This window comes from Numida meleagris, chromosome 1 (assembly GCF_002078875.1).
Source record: "Numida meleagris isolate 19003 breed g44 Domestic line chromosome 1, NumMel1.0, whole genome shotgun sequence".
In the NCBI taxonomy this organism is placed as follows: Eukaryota; Metazoa; Chordata; class Aves; order Galliformes; family Numididae; genus Numida; species Numida meleagris.
The window spans coordinates 29,541,040-29,560,564 of NC_034409.1; the positions used below are offsets into that span (position 1 = coordinate 29,541,040).

The 19,525-nt window shown below is 39.5% G+C and overlaps 1 protein-coding gene across 1 annotated transcript in view; it reads left to right on the forward strand.

The window, feature by feature from the left end:
* Window positions 1-19,525, forward strand: part of PDZRN4 (PDZ domain containing ring finger 4) — a 246,561-nt gene that overhangs the window by 214,492 nt on the left and 12,544 nt on the right. Inside the window, exons 6-8 of the mRNA XM_021384956.1 lie at window positions 13,453-13,551; window positions 15,472-15,534; window positions 18,771-18,872. Coding sequence (XP_021240631.1) covers window positions 13,453-13,551; window positions 15,472-15,534; window positions 18,771-18,872 — 264 coding nt within the window. The remainder of the gene's footprint in view (window positions 1-13,452; window positions 13,552-15,471; window positions 15,535-18,770; window positions 18,873-19,525) is intronic.

Sequence of the window (19,525 nt, forward strand, 5' to 3'; positions counted from 1 at the left end):
GACTCTAATAAACTTAAGAGAGTTGGGAATAAGGTTTAAAAATCTTTTATCTGTTAATCAGGGAGTATATCATATCTGCTTTTTTGGAAGGGGGAGAACTACCTATTGGAGACTGGAAGTTCCTGATCTTATCATAATCCTAACTTTCAAAAGGTTTTCCTCTACCCCTTGAATGTTTTTATACCAGTAGAGTCAGGAAAATTCCAGATGTTGGTGTCTTCTCTTGAGAAGATGCATCCTTGTGTCAAAGAGGATATTCTTGGACAGAGAAGGATATATCTGACCTTCTAAAGTGCAGAGACTGTTTTCCAGCTACACAGAGCTTTTGCTCTACATATTGATTCCCTTCCAGACTTAAATCTTCATGACAATGAATGGCAAGCAAATGTAAGAGAAATCATTGCAAAGATTTTAGCACTGATGTCTTGTGCTCATTCCCCTCGGGAAATAGCAGCTCTGAATTTTCTGAGTTGCTTTCAAATATCCCTATATGAAGCAAGTCCAGAAATTGCAGAGAGAACCTATTCTGCCCAGTGAGGTTGTGGATGCCCCCTCCCTGGAAGCATTCAAGGCCAGGCTGGATGGGGCTTTGAGCAACCTGGTCTAGGGGGAGGTGTCCCTGCCTATAGCAGGGTGGTTGGAACTAGGTGATCTTAAAGGTCCCTTCCAACCCAAAACCATTCTATGATTCTGTAATGATCTCCTTCTTAAGGAGAACTGCTTTTTCAAAAGCCTAACTGAATATAGTTCTCCCAGCATCCTCCCCTCGTCAGAGATGTAGTCCATCCACATAATTAGTTAATGGATTTCTAGCCAGATGTGGAGTGCTGTATTCCTACCTAATAACCAGCAGAAGGTCTCTTCTAATACTTCATGTCAAAGTCATTTACACTGGAAAGTAGATCAGAGAGCAAAATCTGGAAAGCACCAAAACACTAAAAGTGGATGAATAAAATTTTAATCTCTTAATTTGTTTGTGGGTTTTTTTGTTTGGTTGTTTTTTTTCTTTTTTTTTTCTTTTTTTTTTTTTTTCAGTTTAAATGGCTGAGACAGGTCATTTCTTAGTGATATCTCTTATTTTTCAATATTGAAAGCCAAAAAGTTTCAACAAGGGGAGTCAGGATAGGAGCAACAATGAAAAATAATATTTTTTTTACTTCAGATACGTATAATAATAAATCTCTTTCTTTTACTTGTGTCAGAATTCTCCAAAAGCAAATGTTTTCTTTGGAATAGGGAGGCTGCAAGCCAGCGTGACATTTTAGTATGTTCGCACACACTGCACTATGAAATAGCTACTACTCCAGTCTGCTTATCTCATTTTACCATAAGATTCAGTTTCAATCTTGTCCGTGTTATTCCCACTTACTTTGTTCAATGAGAGGAAAGTGAGAATGTAGAATCTAAGATGAGTGAAAAGGAAACTCTTAGCTGCATATCATCAGCTAGTTAATTATACTTTAAACTCTTCTCATATCCTTGCAACTTCACACATTTGTTGAGTGAAAGACTGAAAGTGAGGACCAAAGCTGACTGCTGAGAAGTGCTCTATGTAGGCAGTTCATCGTAGATCTCTTCGCTCAGGAAGCACGGATTCATGGTTTTCTCAAGGGCAGAATATACCAGAAGGGGTGTTGGGTCTCAAGCAGGTGAAAACTTACATATATATTTTCCCATGTTATATTTGTATATATCATTAAGTATTTCTAATAAGTTTGCATTCGTACCACACTATAAGGAAAGAACAGAAACAAAGAGAATGCATAGGGAAGAAGAAGAATTAGGGAGAGAATTAAGATCATGCGTTGTTTGAAATAACAAAATATGCTGAAGACCTTCCAGTAAGTGTGGGCATTCAGACAGAAGGAAAAAAATGTGGGTTTTTGTTGCTGTTGTTGTTATTGCTTAGTATACTTCATGTTTAATGCTTCCCATAAGAGTTGATTTTTGGCTTTATCTTTTGACAAGGATCTGAAGAGTCAGTATTATGCATGCTAGCTGAGGGGGAAAACTGAAGCTCAAGTGGATGTTTGTGACTTACTGGAGGACATACTGACAGCTGTTGAGCCTTTTACAGCCAGGAAGTCTGTAATCTGTAAAGGGTTTGGTGGTGGTGTTTGTTTTTTTTTCTCTACGACTTCCTTATGAGATACAGTCACTGTAAAGTCCACCATGTGTCTTTAAGCTCAAGGCTTAAAATATCCTTTAGAAACAAGTCAGAAAGGCCATACCAAGACTGGGAGGCCCACTGAACTAAAAGTTGCGTTTATCTCATCCCCATATGCTTAGAGCCTTCCTCCCACGGCAGTACTAAATTTGTTGGTGGCACAGTGATCAGAGGTTTCTCACATTCTTGGTCCAGCTCCATCCTTCATCCAGCCCAGCCCATTCCCCCATCTGCTCTTGTGGCTGCTATCCGCCCCCTGTCCTCACCTGCTGGGAGTCTCAGCTGACACTTGGGTGCCTTCCCCTCCCACTCACGGACATCAAATTGCTACCGATCATCACACATCAGAAATGCGGAATACACCCTGGCAGGCTTGCCATGCCTTAAGTTTCTCCATTGTTCGATTTGCTAGATAGGAGTGCAGTATGCACCAAAAATTTACCCTCCAGAGCTGCAGGGAGAAACTGAATTCCCATGCCCAGCTTCACCAGCAAAGGATTTGTCAGCTACAGGGCCAAATTCTGTTCCCACAATTGCAAGATAATATTTTATTAACAGATGCCTATATGTCATTGTGCTTATTCTGTGGTCTTTTTCTCTGCTACTACTATTTTTTTTTCTTTCCTTTTTTTTAACACTGGTATTGTCTACAGCATCCTGCTGTCCCATAGCATTCTTTGTCTGGATACAAAGCAGCATGTGGCTCTAAGTGTAGCTATAAAGCAGGGATCAGCAAGAAAGTGATTTAATTTTTAAATATTTCTCATTCTATGTTGTATTTGCTTTTGGATTATGCATTTGAGGAATGCTTGCTGATACTTTTTCTTTCTGCTTTGATGTAAATAAATCTTGTATCAGAGATTCTCAAATCTAAACCAGACTTTAAAAAATGAGGATTAAATGAGACCTTATCCTATAAGGTAGAACCCCCACCCCTTGGACAGAGCATTGTTTTTCCCCACCATGTGGAATGGAGATAACCCTCTGTTTCTTTGTGGTAAGCTACCAACCAAATCCATTCTGGCAAATCTGACACCCAATGTGATTTGTCCTTTTCGATGCTGTTTATGAGAAGTCAGGACAGTCTTCTGTCAAAATTGATAAGTGAGAAGACAGTAGGGAATGCAATTTTATTTGTAACAGCACAGCTGCCAGCAGTTCCAGCTTGTTTACATCTAGGCTGGCTCTGTCTTGCTCCACAGCTTTTCTATTTCCATCCAAATAGCCCCCAAGTACATTGTGGATGTGACTGTCTATGTAAAATCTGCATAACAGAACACGCTGGGAGTGTTAGAGAAGGTTATTTTCACAAGTCAAGAATGTCAGCAGCTTTAGAAGAGAAATCTTGAACTCTACCAAATCTCCATTTTCATTTACAAAATGGGTTCTAAAGATGAAATATAATCTGCTAAAATCCTGTGATGCTGATTACCTGCTGTGGTGAAGGTACCTGAGGAGTTAAGGGCTTTGTTTTTTTTTTGATGAAAACATTCTTTCTGAAGTGGAAGTGGCTGGTGTTTGTAAATGAAATCCACTACAAACATTTAGATATAAGTTTCTTTGTGGAAGAAATGCAATAGGACCTGCAATGACCTGTGAAGCAGAGGGCAGTCTAATTACACACAGCTTCACGCTGAATATTTCTGCTACATATCCTGCAATTAGACATTTCATAGACATTAACGTATTATTTCCTGGAAAATCCTTCTGACAAGGGAGTGTAGCTCTTGGTGGACGTGTGGTAGTTCTCAGGGCTGTGACGCCTTTTTTTGCCTGCTGTATGGCTTCCTTCAGTCTGGCAGTCCCAGGCATTGCTTGATCTTTTTTTTACTGATACATTTATGAAAGCTGCAGTCATAGCCACTTCCTTTATATAATCTCTCCTGTGAGCTGTTTCCTCATGCAGCCTATGCTGTACACACAGGTATGATGGAAGTGAAGTTAGGGGGTTTTTGTTTTACTGATCTAGCTGAGCTTTTCCAGCAAACTGAAAATTCTTGTTTCCTTTCTCTATGTCTCTTATTCCCATTGTTAATAAATAATTAGGCTTCCATAAGATTTATCATTAAAAAAGAGAGTCCAGAGATGGCTGTTAATGTCACTGCTCTGCTAATGTGTATTGTGGAATCATCAGATACTTCTGATTTCTCACTGGGCTTAAGAAATACGTCGCTGTTTTTAAGAGCTGCAAGATCTTAAATGAATGCGTTGATGATTGATAGAGGAGACTCCTCTGTAGTGCATAGGTACACATACACAAAGCATATATATACACTGTATTGTATTTATCTGTGTACACACACGTACATAAGCTTATACCCACTCCGTCCCTCCCCTCACACAGGCGCACACACAAGTAAACAAATATTTAACGCCCCCCCAAACTTGAATATAAAATAACTAACTTAAAATGAAATTACTTTGTTAAAGGAACATTGGAAGCAGCACAGACTCTCTCCCTTTGAACAGAGATTAGTAATCCGCAGGGAAAATAAAATAAATCATATTTAAAATAGATTGCTGTGATGGTTCCTACTGATGCTAGGAGTTGCACGTCTTTTTTGTGAATTTCATCAAATTATTTCTGGTCATAGTTAAAGACAGTGGTGCTAAACAAAGGCCCTACATAACTCAGAGAGTGGGAAGTATGATTTGTATAAATGTAATGTAATACTTCCATATTATTAGTAAAATAATTCCAATACCAAGCTTCTCTTTAAGTGTGCAGCCTTACCCATTGCATCCACCCTGACTGTTTGTACATGACAGTCACATATCCTGCTGCACGGAAAAAATTCAGAGGTGAAATTAATGGTGTTATAAAAGAAAGTCTAAAGAACATCATTTATTCAACTGCTCATGCTTTTTTTTTACACAAACCCAGACTTGATTCCTCTTTTTTATACCCACACTCACTCGTAACATATGCTTTTATGTAACATGTAATACGTGTTACATTCTCATCACTTCTGAATTAGAGATAGATTTTTCTTTCCAGAATCTTCACTGTTAGCTCTTCACCCTCCTAGGACTTCATTAGATTGAACTGCCAGCCTGTTCCTGTGAGGGGATGGCTCTGGTTCTGTTTGTATTATTTATTTTTATTTCATGAGCAGGATTACTTGCCAGTGACGACAGGTGTGAAGCATTATGAAGATTAAATATCATAGAAGGTAGCAACCTAAATGACTGGTGATTTGCAAGACTGGACAAGCCAAATGCAGACCAAGAAAGTGAATATGGTCAGGGATACACTGCCAAGATGCTTTACCATTCTGAGTGCTGCCTGACTAGAAAGTGGATGCTCATGTCATTCCCTTCAAGGAGAGGAGAACTTGCAAAGATGAGACACCAAACAAAATTATGAGGCTGAGAGCAAGATTTGCTTTGTTTCCCTTGTTTACAGAAATGACTAGTAAGAAGCTGATAAAATTGATGTGACTTTGCTAGAACAACCTTCTTATAGTAACCCTGACTGCAAGTGTGAAAAGTAGCTTCAGTTCAACTACGCATAGAGACTACAAGTTGATCTTACCCATGAAGACATTGACACAGAAAGATACTGAAGAATGAGTTTTAATTCCGAGGTGTCTCTAGTCCCTGTGCACTTCTGTCTGAGGCTTCAGAAGAACACTGTTTGTTTTAAGCATAAACAGCTTTTTTAGAATAATTCAGAACTTAATGTACTTCCTCAGTTAATTCTTCTTTGAGCTATTCTGTAAGCTCTGTGTTCTTGGCTTTTTCTGTTTTATTCAGTCAGTTAATCTTTCTGGTATTTATGCCATTAGCAAAATGAACATTAAAACAACTTCTCAGCTATTACTACAGGTGAAGAGGAAAAACAGAGATAAAAATAAGTATTTTCTTTTTTTGCTCTATTATTTTTGTTTTATTTTAAACTTATGACAAACACTATATTCCTTCACCATGGGTTATCAGGTGTTGGGCATATTGATTGCATTCAGTAAGTCTTGATTTCTTGTGAAAGTGCAATCAAGGGTACGACATAGAATAACTAGCCTGGTACTAAAATACCACTTCACAAGCACTCTGTAATTTGAGCCAGGACACAGCTTTTTCATACATTTTAGGATGAAGATAAAAATATATCTCAATTCTGTTGTACGTTTCACCACACAAAGATTTTTTTCCAGACCGGCAGCCTTTTCTCTTTATTTTGGTGAAGTAGGAATCCTCCCATAGGCTGTATTGACTTCCTTTTCTAAAAGCAATACATACAGTGTTGACTCCTAATTTAAAACCTGGAGATTTTGTTCTTGTAAATACCAAAACTTCCTTTCCATCTTTTTTTTCCATTCAAGAGAGTTGTTCTAATGAGAGAGAGCACAGTATTTTGCTTTTACAGGTTAGACTGTAATAAATATATAACCGGCATTAAAAGCTGGCAGTCTTTTCAGCAAAAGATAATGCAATTCAATGAGACAAGGTTGTTGCTGGTTAATGCTAAGAGATTAAATATTCAACTGTATCATAAGCAGAATTTGTTTAGGATCCTTCATCTTAGCATGTCTCAAAAAAGCAAACCCTGAAATGCGAATCACAGGTTTTAAAATAACATTTCCATTACGCTAAAATGAATGCTGATTAAAATTAATTTGGTTTTTGACTGTCTCACCAGTGAGGTAATTTCCTCATTGTAATGAGGACTTAAATATTAACTCAAATGATAACACACATATTTCATTTAGGAAAAAAACCTGTTATATTTTGATTCCCTGTTCCCCCCTCTAATGGTGTTTGCAGAGTTCTTGGGACACACTACTCTGATATACTGTACAGGTGAATGGAAGACAATAGCTAATACAGCTGTGATAGCCTCTTGGTCCTTTTAGTGGTGTACAACCACTGCTATAAGGGCAGCTAGGGAATAATGAAAGGACATGGAGTGTTTATAATATTTTTTCACAGTGCTTTTCAAGCACTCTGTAATCATTCATTCCTTTGTGTCACACTACTCTTGTGCTGTTTGCATTGTTGTCTGCTTTTCATAGATGAGGAAAACAAGTCACAAAAAGTTACATGAAGTGACCAAAGCAGTTACTTACATACCAGCATGTACAACCTAAACACCGAAACAGTTACAGCTGATCACAGAATAGATCCCAAATTTGTCTCTAAGATTTGTATTTAAGTTGTTGAATTTTATTCAAGTTGAATGCTCTGTTCCATACATTAGGTTTTTTTTTTTAATTTGTATCAGGAAATTCTAATATTGTGAGAATTTAAGACTTAGAGACAAAAAAATTCTGGAAACCCTTGAAAAAAAATTGTTTCATGAGGAAAAATTTCATTCAATGGTTTTCAAAATGATGGTGAATTTAAGAAAATGGAGAAAATTCCCTTCCTCAGCGTACATCATCTTCCAGGGAAGAAGGTCAAACATGCACCCAGTAACATAAATTCACCCAGTGATATTTCAGAAAATACGCATTTCTTGCAACCAGTTACTTCTGTTAACAAATTCTACCCGTCATTTGCAATGCTAACCTTTTAATTTTCTTTTTAGAAGGTTTCCATTTTGGAAATGGATCAGTGAGCCTCTCTATAGAAAGAAATTATAAGGATTATATGGAGGAGCTGATTTTTTTTTCAGTGTAATCTCAGGAGACTTCCATTCCTAGAACGCCGCGTTTTGTTACGAGGCAGCTAAATGTATGGTTTACATTTGTAACACTATAGAGTGATGTTAAATAATTAGGTCTTGTTACTTAAAATGGTCTACAGTAAATACAGTAAACTAGACTGAAGCTGTTTCAGATAAGTCATAAGTGGATGGAAATGAAAGATGGACAAAAAATGACACGACAATATTATAAGGTCCAGCAACTGGACCTAAGCCCTTTAGAGCTGGGACAGTGTTATTCTCCTTAAACTGCACTCAGCTGCACTAGAGCTATAGCTGTATGGAAATGATCAATATCTTTACTCATTCTGTGAATGCAGTAGGTGAAATTCAACAAAAATAATGTTAGCACAAAAAGTGTCAGAAATTTCCAGAATTTATTCATTATCCTGTAGTTGTTGGTGAGGGACACACCAGATTCTCAGCTTCAAAACCACTTCCTTGCTTCCAAAGTACTTATACAGGCTTTGAGAAACTCCCACCATGGAAAAAAGAATAGCTTGCTATTGATTGCAATTAATTTATATTGAGCTCTAATTTCTTGTTTGATTGACTTCCCACCTGTACAAAGATTTCTTCACAGCACACAGGAGTGTAAGACAACACAAAGGATTGGAGGATTAGAGAGAGGAGAGAGAACAACGTGGCACTAATAAAAGGTTATTTCATAGAATTATAGAATACCCTGAATTGGAGGGAATCCATAAGGACCACTGAGACGTCCTCATGATTTTGGTAGTGCCAAGCTCTCTATATATTCATACATGGTGAAGCAGTCACTTTAGTATGTGGGACTTCTGGCTTACCAGGCAGTAATTACTTTGCAGATTTTTGAAGAACATGATAACAGGATGGTTTATAAGGTGATGGTAAAAAAAAAAAGGTGATGCTGGGGCTATGTGAGAATGGAAATGCTTGGGAGGAAAAGGGGGAAGAGAGTGAGTGAAGCTGCTGTCTGTACAAATACAGGTGAGAGATCACTTTGAGAAAGAGTAAGATGAGAAGGACTTTGAGGGTGGAGACAGAGGATTGTGTTTCTGGAAAGAGTGCTGGGATGGAATGGAATGGGGTGAATGAAGATGAGAGAGGCTGACAGGCAGTGATGATCCAGGAGCAGTACTCAGCCACACTGTAAATGGGTTTAAAGAGGAATAACTAATCCTGACAGAAAGTGGGGGAATGATTCTAAGATGCTTATGGCCTAGTGGATGCCACTGGCAGAGTGAAGAGCTAGGAAAAGTGGGACAAAGTAAGCTTTCCATCTACACTGTTATTCTAACATAAGGTCATCAAGTGGATTACTCTTGTCAACATCTTCTGGGTGCAGCAAGAGGAAACTTTACCAGCTTCGGCTGTAATCTGTTTTCCTGTGTATGGCAGCATAATGTGAAGAGTTCAGAGCTCTTTCTGTCCCCACAAGACTATTCAAGAAAAGTCACGAAAGGGTTCGTGGTCTGTTTTCTAACAGACTATCAGCTTTACTGACTGTAATCAAGCTTTTAATAGAAGGACCTACTGTAACTGCAAACTAATGCAAACATTTACAAGCTCTCTTTTAATGTTCCTTAACCTTTTTTCAGCAATTGTAGGAAGCCAACAGCCCAGTTGATTACACTTATAACCCACTTCTCTGCCACCTGAGAGAAATGACAGTATTAACCTAGTCTTCCCACCCTAAAGAGGTGACAGCTCCTTGCTTGGTCTTACGTCTCCTGAGGCTGACAGCCTGTAAACTGGTTTTCTGTCACCAAAGCAAATGATGGCCTTTAACTGGGAGCCAGAGGCTATAGCCACCACTCCATCACTTTAGAGAATGACCAGTATAACCAGTTTTCAGTCCTTCAACAGCATGACCTCCACCTCTTTGCAGTCTTTTCTATTACTGAAGAAGCGGGCTACCTCATACATTTGCATCCCAGTCTTTCAGGGTAGGATAGTTCTTATTCTAATTTTAATCTCTGTCTTTTAAGAAAATAATTTATGGCATAACCCTCTAAAGTATTGTCTTCACCATGGAAGTGTGCTGGATTATTGTTCTGCCCACACAGAGAATAGAAGCAGCAAGTCAAAGATTTAGCAATTTGGCATTGATTTCTGTCACTTGGCAGCAGAATGCCGTTCATGTTGAGAGGCGGCTGCCCCCAGAGTGCCCAAAAGAGGGGGAGGCTGTCATCTCCTGAGCGCTCTGCTCAGTCCCTCTCCTTCCACCATCTGTCTGTCAGCACACTTCACGAATCCCCAAATATTGTTTCTCACAGATTTCTAAAATGCTGAATTTTGACGACAGTTCAGTCCCTACATGTGCTCACTCAAAACCCCAAACTGGAAGTAGGAGCAAGCAGCTATCAGCTTGTGCGTGTGTGTGAATGTGTGTGTATCTGAAGGGATTTAGAGGAAGGAGAACATATCCTTAAAAATTCGTTACTGCTGCCAAACTTATTGTTTCTTTTGTTTAAGAACAGTAGGGAAAACAGCAACAACAACAAAACCAACACACGTTAAAAAGCATCTGTCATGAAATGCAGTGTCAAATGCTTCTGACCATCATGGTCTTGGTTCTCTGTTACCTCAGCAGCTGCTCTTCTGTTTGTTTCAGATGTTCACGTTAGCCACCAGCTAAAGGTTGAGCTTATGGACTGTAGGTCTGAGAGATGAATTAGTATTTTATACAAAGTGTTTTTAAATATTCCAGATATGTTGTTAGCCCTGATTTGTTTGACTAGGATGTGTTTTGTTTGCTTTAAAAAAGAAGATGCTTTGAGATTAGTACTGCAGTTGTGTGGTAGGAAAAGGATTGTTATTTGGAGTGATTTCCATGCAAAGGAAGAGACCTCATCCAATTTCATCCCCAGTCAGAATGACATATTACTTGAGTCTGTACTTGAATCTAGACTGAAGAACATTATATGTTTGCAGGGCAATTACCTTTTGATACTGAGTACTACAGTGACTATCTACAGCTTCTAAGGCCACACACAGCCACAAAGACTATCATCAAAGTACATCTCACACAATCACCTAGGAAAGGTGTAATCCCAAGACTACAGAGAACAGATCTCAGCTCTGAGCTCTGTTACAGGAAAAAGAAATGAAAGCTATGGCAATGCAAACACTGTGCACAGCCAGGCATGCTGTATCCCAGTCAAGGGATGTTTGTCACTGGTGTTTGTCAGCAGGCAGTTCCCAGAGAGGGTTTTAGCAAACCTCTTGGATTCCCAGGATGGATGCTCTAGAGTTGCCCTCGTTTTCTTCACTTCAGTGCCATAAATGGTTAAATTATTCTGCTTGTTGAGCCAGCACATGCTGAAAGGTTTCAGCTCATTTGCAGCCTGAAACATCATGCAGCTTTGTAGTAACAAACATTTTGAGACAAATCATCCACAGGAACATCGAGGTTATTCCTGACCAAAGAAATTATGTTCAGAGCAGTCCTTGGGGTCCCTGTCCAGCCTCAGTGCAGGGAGATGGGAGCTGGTGCTGGCAGGACAATGAAAGTCAATGGATTTCAGCTTGTGCACAACTCCTCATTTGCCTTGATTTAAAGGTCCCAGTCTCAGCCCTTTATGGTGTATTTAGGCTTCCTTATAGGCCTCCAAGGGACCGCAAGCTTCTTTATTCCTTAAAAGTATACCTTGTTGCCATAATTGAAGCCATTTTGTTACTGTAATTCCTCCCTAATATTACAGTTCTAGTCAAGTGTTCTTTCCCTCTGGAGACATCAATTATTATGGGTTTTGAACAGGCCTCCCTTCAGTATACATATTTTCACTCCCAATGCCAAAATCAGGTCACTGTAATTCTCTTCTGTAATAAAACACTGTCCCTTCTTTTTTCTTTCAAACTCGATGTATAACACATGTTGTCACAACTAATTTCACTTCTTACCTCACAATTAGCTATTTAAAGTGATTATCATACCTCAGAAAAACTTAAGAATGCTACAGGTTTCATAGTATTTTCTATGCTTTCAAAGCATTTTATTAAAGCATCGGATGTTCAAAGTTCAGGGAGAAATTTATAAAGTTTATGCAGGTAATGAACCTATGTAGATGTGGGCATTGGTGATAGAGTAGGGGATCAAGTCCCAGCAGCACACTTAATGAAAAGCAAACTGCACAGGGTTCGCTGGCTAACCCTTGTGTGTGAACCAGAGGTTTTCATTAAGTTGTGGTATGCCGATACCTGGTCCTCACACCTCCACTGGACTCCAAGCTGTACGCCTGTCTGTATCTTGATCTCTGTGACATCTCTGGGGTGGGGGAGGGGCAAACTATATCGCAGACTGAGAATCAAACTGTGGATTTGAGGAGTGGACTGGATCTGTGACATAGCCAAGTCGCTGTCACTGGCACCAAAGTCAATACCTAAGTGGTAGGTCTTTCTGCTCTTCTCCACCAGCCAGAGGGATAAATATGTGCTTGGGGTGCATAGCTATTTCAGGCAGTAAGGGATGCAGCTTCTCTCCCCACAGCCCAGTGCTGGGCTCTGTTTGCTGCTGCAGAACTGTAGAGAACGGACACAGAGGTCCCATGTTTGTCCTGGCAAGGCTTGTGCATGGGAGGTTGCCCTGACGCTTGCTGAACGTGAGACTGCTGTGTATCAAGTCTGAAAAGTCTGTAAGTGGTACTTAAAACCCTGCAAAAAATATATAAATAAATGAAAGAGAGCAGACGAAAGAATCCTTTTTTGCATGGTTGTAAGTGTCACTTGCAGACTTCTTTTAAAATGCCCTTATCAACTGAAGTTTTCTTTTTGCATCCAAGCTAATACTCTCTGCTACTGGCTTCATCGTGCTTTATTCCAATTATTTGCTTCACAGTGTTGAAACCAAGCGTAGTTCTGCATTTTTATAAATGGTTCCCCTATGAAACTCTAAAGATGCTTAACTCAGATGGATGGATGTAGTAGTTATCACTGTGCCATCTGCCCTAAAACTTGCACTTTTCATAAGATGCCACTGCTGGGACTTCTGGCATGAAAAATATGTTTTCTGCATCATCTCACAGTTGAGGAGGATGCCATGGTTGTTCAGCTCTTCAGGAGATTCCTTGAAGCATCCCTCTGTTACCTAACAACTTGTGCAAGGAAAGTATGCCACTAATCTGGCCAGGGAATGAATTATACTATTAGTGAAAGGCTGTGTTTTGCTTTATGGTTTAGAGCACTGTAGGAAGGGAGTGGAGCTAGTGTGATGGATTGATTGATATGTAGCCAGCCTGTCCCATATCCTATCAGTCAATAGTTGGTGTGATAGGACTAAAATGACTGTCTGATATACTGTAAGTCAGCTCCTATTATCCAAAGGCTAAAAAACTGCAAAATCAATTCATATCTATATTTCTCAGGCAAGTCTTCCAAAATAGTTTCTATATAACTTAAACCTATCATATATTGGAATTTTCTTCTTAATTCACGGACTATTTTACTCTCTTAAAGTTGCACACTAAATAATTATCTTGAGACTGAGCAGTTACAACAAGCTTATGCCATTTGCCAGATGCATCTTGATGTACAGATGTGAGATTTACTATACTGTCCGTTCTCCATGGCTGGACAGAGTGGAATCAGTGCTTCTTTGTGTCAGGTAATTTTTCCCACCTGTGGCAAAAGCCATTGCATGAGCCTGTGTGCTTCCTTGTAGGAGGTGGAGCTGTGCCGCATTAGCAGCCAGGAGAAGCTGGGACTGACTGTCTGCTACAGAACCGATGACGAGGAAGACACAGGAATCTATGTCAGTGAGGTAAAGACATGGGCTGGGGAGGGAGGCATACATCACGGAACATGAGAGCAAGAGGTCTGAGACCAGGCTGCAGAAATGTCGGCCATCGGCCAGCATGTGTCACTTCCAATTCATTTAGATTATCAATTTAAATTGTGTTTCTCAAGTAGTGTAATTATTACTAGCACGCTTCTTTAATCCAAATGCTTTTAACTAAAACATCATAGTTAGGGAAATACAAAGCAGCCTGAGCATGGTCTGAATTTTGAAAGAAATGTGCGTTTATATGGGAAAACAGGCAGAATTTTAAGAGGAAGCCTACTCCACACCCTGCTTGCATTTCATCCTGTCACAGCCTCGGTAATCCTTATTTTGTTATTTGTGGGTTTCATACAGTGACGATATCACAGACATACTGCAGCTGGGTGAAGAGCAAAGCTTGTGAGAGGACCATGTCAGAAATGCTGACCTCTCCTAATAATTTTTATATTTTTTATCAGACAAGAAACAGAGTACTGGATATTTAGATGAGCAGAACCCTGAGTTTTCCAGTAACTTAAAGGAAACTTAAAGGAAACTACACATATCATGAGGTGTTTCACAGTGTCAGTCCAGAAGACTTCCAGGCACATCAGTTCCCTCTGGGTCTCCACTCATGCCAAAGATGGTGGTTTTCTTGGATAAAGCAGAATTCTTGTGAGTCCAAGCTCACTAATGATTGTTCTGTTTTCCCAGTTAGTCATTTTTGTGACTTGTACCATATTCTGGGTGAAGCTCATGGACAAAGTTAATTGGTAGAGAGTTTTCTCCTACTTAATAAACAAGGATGAAGAGAAGGTTGTTCATTCGCAGGCCAGAAGCAGTGTCAAAGAAGCTGAAAAGCACAGTCCTAGAAATAGTATGAGGAACTAACAGAAGAATAAGTCTTCCAGCAGTTGTATGGGTGCTGCTGTTAAAGTCTGACCTTGTGAAGAGAAATAAAATCCAGGAACCTTCTAATACACTTCAGAAATGTATCTGAAATGTGATGGTTTTCCTACACAGTAGAAATTTCCCAGACCTTTTTTTTTAAGTGACTGCAATTATATTGTCTTTCATATGTGATTAAACATTTAAGAAATATTTTTTTCTATGACAATGCACAAAAAGAAAATATATCCAATAGCTGTAACCTGCAAACAAATACTAAACTCAAATGTTTTGTTTGAAAAAATAGCTTATGGCACGATGAAGCAAAATAAATGATTCAAGATATCCATCGAATGAAAGGTGATAGATCGAATTGCCCTGCAATGAACAGTAGGTCATTGCTCAGGGATGAGCTATAGTGACTTTGATAAACTGTTAATGGAGCTCTAAACTTCTATTTAGGTTAAACTAACTTAAAATTAACTGGCTCTGACCAGAAACATTATACAGAACTTGTGAGTGATCTATACAGAATAGATCCTTTGGGGTTTTTCACTGTTTCCTTGAGCACTGCAAAATTCCAGAGGAAATAACAGCTTGATAACTGAAGCAATCATTTAGTAGTAAATATTTTCATGTAAGAAAAATAATCCTGCTTCTTTCCCAAAGAAGGGGCATTTGTACAGTGGCATCAATGGCTACAGAATCACTGCAGCCCATACTGAACTTCCAGAGCAGAGGATCTCTGTCGTTAATTCTTAGTGCTCTGACAGCTGAAGGTTAATGCCTGACAGTGGCATAGAAAAGTATTAATCTGACAATAATATGCTCCTGACCCTTTCAGTCTATAGGTTTTTATCTGATACAAGCTTATACAATTATTTAAAGAACAGTTGAGTTCATGGGGCTGTAAAGAAAGATTTAAATTGCCTCGCTACAGAGTAAAAAAGGCATGTTTTCAAATTCAGCAGATGTGATTGGTTTTTGGTAAAAATATTTTAATGTTCAATTACTGTATATTGTCCTATGAAGGTTGATCCAAACAGCATTGCTGCCAGAGATGGACGGATCCGGGAAGGAGACCGCATTTTGCAAGTATGTGACAGTAGGCTCTTTCCTAAACTCTTTTTTCAAACACACAGAGCTGTCTTCTCCATGGACTGTTAATGAGGGAAAGTAGTTCTCTTTGTTACTGTGATCGATGAGAAAATCCATGTCTGTCTGTTTTTTAACACAATAGCTGGTAGCTAAAGTGCGTGTATTGAAAAATGAGAATGACAAACTTGTTCTGGCTCATGCCCTTATATCCCGTGTATCTCATTGCTGTATTTATTAGCAAATCTCATTTTCCCTATGTTCATCTCAGTGTCAAATTCTAAATAGGGATCCTGAAAACATAAATACAGGTGTCAGAAGCTTGCTGATCATCACTGATTGCATAAATTTGGATAAAATTCAGTCACGCTGAACAGTGATGGTAAGAGTTCTCCTACAAAAGAGGTGTTGTCCATAAAGGGTGATCATGATTGTACTTGAACAGGATGTTCACTCAGCTTTTGTTAATATTTTCTTTGCCAGTAAAACAACACTTTTGGGGGTTCTTTGCTAATCCTTCATCTTGGCTTTTTTCTTCCCTTTGGTTTCTATTGATCTCCTCATTCAGAGAGCTGCCCCTGCAGCTGTCCTGTGTGTAGGTTTGTGCAGTAAGGCACAGCACCCATAGTCCAGGTCTGGAGAGAGGGGAATAGCTGGAATGGCAGAGGGTTTGTGTTCTGAACTGTCAGTGACAATTTTGAACTGATGACAAAATCACAAAATAGCTACCAAAAATCATTCAATTGGAAACTTCTGTATTATAGCATCTTAGTTCTGGTTTCCAGTCAATTTCCCTTGTATTTTTATTTTATTTTTCCAGAAGTAGCTCCTGGTAATGACAGGCTGCTTTTCTGTAAACAGTTTTGGAATTGCCCTTCTTTAACATTAGCTTTCTGGTTGTCACAAGTTCAGCCTGTTCCTTCTCTCCAGTCTTCTCATTTCTGCAGCTAACATCTTTGCTGAAACCTGTAGTTGTGTTTCTCACTCTCGCATCAGCTTTGGAATCGTAGCTCATCTCCTGAACACAACAGGGTGGGGCTGTGGGACCACACTGCAGCCTGGGAGTAGCAGTGGAAAAGTCAGTGTACTGTTTTCTGTGTCTTTTTATAAAATATCCGTTGAAGGAAGTAAACAGAATATAGTGGTGTTTTTAACTTCAAAAATCAGAAAAAAATTTTGTTTATTCAACCAGATAGAAACCACGTTCATTCCTCCTCTATGCACTTTAAGTAAATTGAGGGTAGATTCATTTCCTGCTGTTTTCCTTTATTTCTGGAATTTCTGGATGAAGTGGAAAGCCAAGAGCAGTTCAGGCAAACACTCTCAAATTCCTTATGAAATTCATTTCAATTGTGAGTAAAGACTCCAGAGGTGAGAGAAAGCATAGGTAATTCTGCCGTGTTTTTGTAGGCTGGAGCATTACTTTAATGTCAGTGCTGATATATAGCTATGAGTTTGATCATTAAAGTTAATACCCAGAGAGTTATGTGGGGTTTACTTTCATATCTGAAAACACATTGACCCTCTATCTACTCTTATTGATGAGATAACTCAGAGAAATAGAAGGTGACAGTGCCATTATGGGGGATTATACTGAGGCTGGGAGCAAGGCAGAGCTGTGAGCATGGGGGCATTTGCTGGGGGCAGCAGATGGCATTGCTTACGGCTATAGGGGGATATTGTTTTGTGCATTTCTCACAAAACTACAGCGGATTTCCTCACGAGACTGGAACTGTTTCCTTCTCATTCTCATGAACATCACACGACCTCTTCAGTCACCCTCACAGTCCTCTTAAGCATCGTAAGAGTGGATATTTCATGTCAAATATTATGAAGCCAAGGGAAAGGATTTATTAGGACAATCCCAGTGAAACTTGCCTAAACTTCTGCTGGTTTTAGCTGTGAAACTCCAGTCTAATAAATGCTATCCTCAGAGATGCAATCTCCATAACTGAAGTCCTGTTTGTTCCCCAGTGACCGTGCCACTGGTGTGGGGTCAGCAGGGCTGTGGTGTCTGGAGTGGAAAAAGGGGTGGTTGCCCAGCTGATAGGAGTCTCTGGAGCAGCTGCTGTGGCTTGGAGTGTTTGGACAAGCTGGGGATCTGCTCCTGGCTCGCAGTGGCTATGTTGCTGTGTTTTGGGTTAGGGCAGTTCTGTGTCACCAGAGTTGTCTGGTCTTCTGTGGACCATCATTACCCCTTTGTGTAACCTCTGTAGTGTCCCAGACATCTACTCATTGCCAGTTGAATGCTCAGGGTACAAAGGGTGTTGTTTTTTTTAATCTGAGTTAAAGCTATGTTTTTGTCTCTTAATTTTCAGGCTTATGCACACATGGAGAAGTATGACTTTCTCATTACTTTTCAGACAAGAAATTTGTGCTACTTTGAAATCAAACTCTTACAAGAGATTAAGTACTGGGCACAGTATTATTTGCCCCAAATATTCATATCCTTCCCGCTTCCTCTTTTGTTTTTACCCTTTTTCAAACAGACCAATTATTTTTTCGTTGCCACAATTGGAATAATCCACTTCTTGGGATGTCAGTTGGACAAAACTAAATATGTATGGAAAATACGATTCGTATGTAGTCACAGCCATGTCTGTTTCAGTGAGGTGATAGAACAGCAAAAAGGGAGCAAGAACAGCACGTTCCTATTGGAGAACTGCGTTTATTTTGATTATCCCCTGGCAAGGGGGATACATATGTTTTGTGTGGTTCTGGATACTAAGCTGTCCACACAAATATAAAATGATTAAATGGAGCAGCAATAAGCAGTGGCCTGTAAGTATTGCCTGGCAAGAGATAATGCTGCAGCTCCCTAATTGGCCCTCTACGCGCACACTGTGTGACTGATTTCAGCTGCGGTATTACCAGTCTTGCTTCCACCAGCACTATTATCTCAGAGTGACACTTCCATTACTCTGAACGAAGAAAGATGAACGTCACCTGTCAGGGGCTGGTTAATTGTGTTGCTAGATGTATGTTACCAGGGCGCAGGTTGGACATTTATGAACATAACTGCTTCCTCTGATGTCCGCCATCCTTCAGCGATCGATACAGCTCTTACAGTAAGCGCATAATTGAGTGAAGGCACTTACCACTGAGGGGCTGAAGATGAGCCTGTTGTGCGAGTTTCATTGTCCATACATTCACCACAAATGAGCTGATATTTGCCCTTTATTGTGTGTTGCTTTGTGGAAATAGAAACTAATGTGCCACTTTCATTTGTTTTCTAGATTAATGGGCAAGATGTCCAGAATCGAGAAGAGGCAGTGGCATTGCTCTCCAGTGATGAATGCAAGAAAATTGTGTTGCTGGTCGCAAGGCCAGAACTGCAGGTTAGAGTAAATAGATGCACTGAGCCAGGGCCTGGGTTATACTGTACATTCACTGTCACCATAAGTAACGAACTGCTGAGAAGCAGAAATGCCAAAGTTCCTAACTAAAGGACAAAAAAGATAGTTGCAGAGCTTTGCCCCTTTATAGCCAACAAAGAAAATAATGTGATATTGCCAGGGCTTCTTTGCCCAAAGCTAAGCAATTTTTTTTTCCAGCAGACAAAGTAAGCAGGTATACAAATACAGCTAACAGCACTAATGTGATATTAGTAAAATATGAAGTAGAACTTGAAAACTATATATTGCTTATTTGATGATTCTTATTTGTTCTGAGGATAAACTTCCCATGCTTACCTCAGTCATTTATACGAGCTCACTCAAAGCTGTAGTTTTTCTCTGGTGATGGCTCTTTATATTCTATGCACTTGTAAGCAACTGTTCATTTATGTACCAGTTATGGAAATTTCACTACAGTACCATTCAGCAACTCTGGATCTAATTGTTTTCAAAGTACCCTTGTCACAAAAAAATGCTGGTACATTACAAATCATATCTCAGGAGGTGCATTTTCGAAAGCTTTTAGAAATATTTTAGTGGTGCAAAAAATAAAATTATGCCATGCCAAGAATATTTTATATCATCGCAGGGGGAGG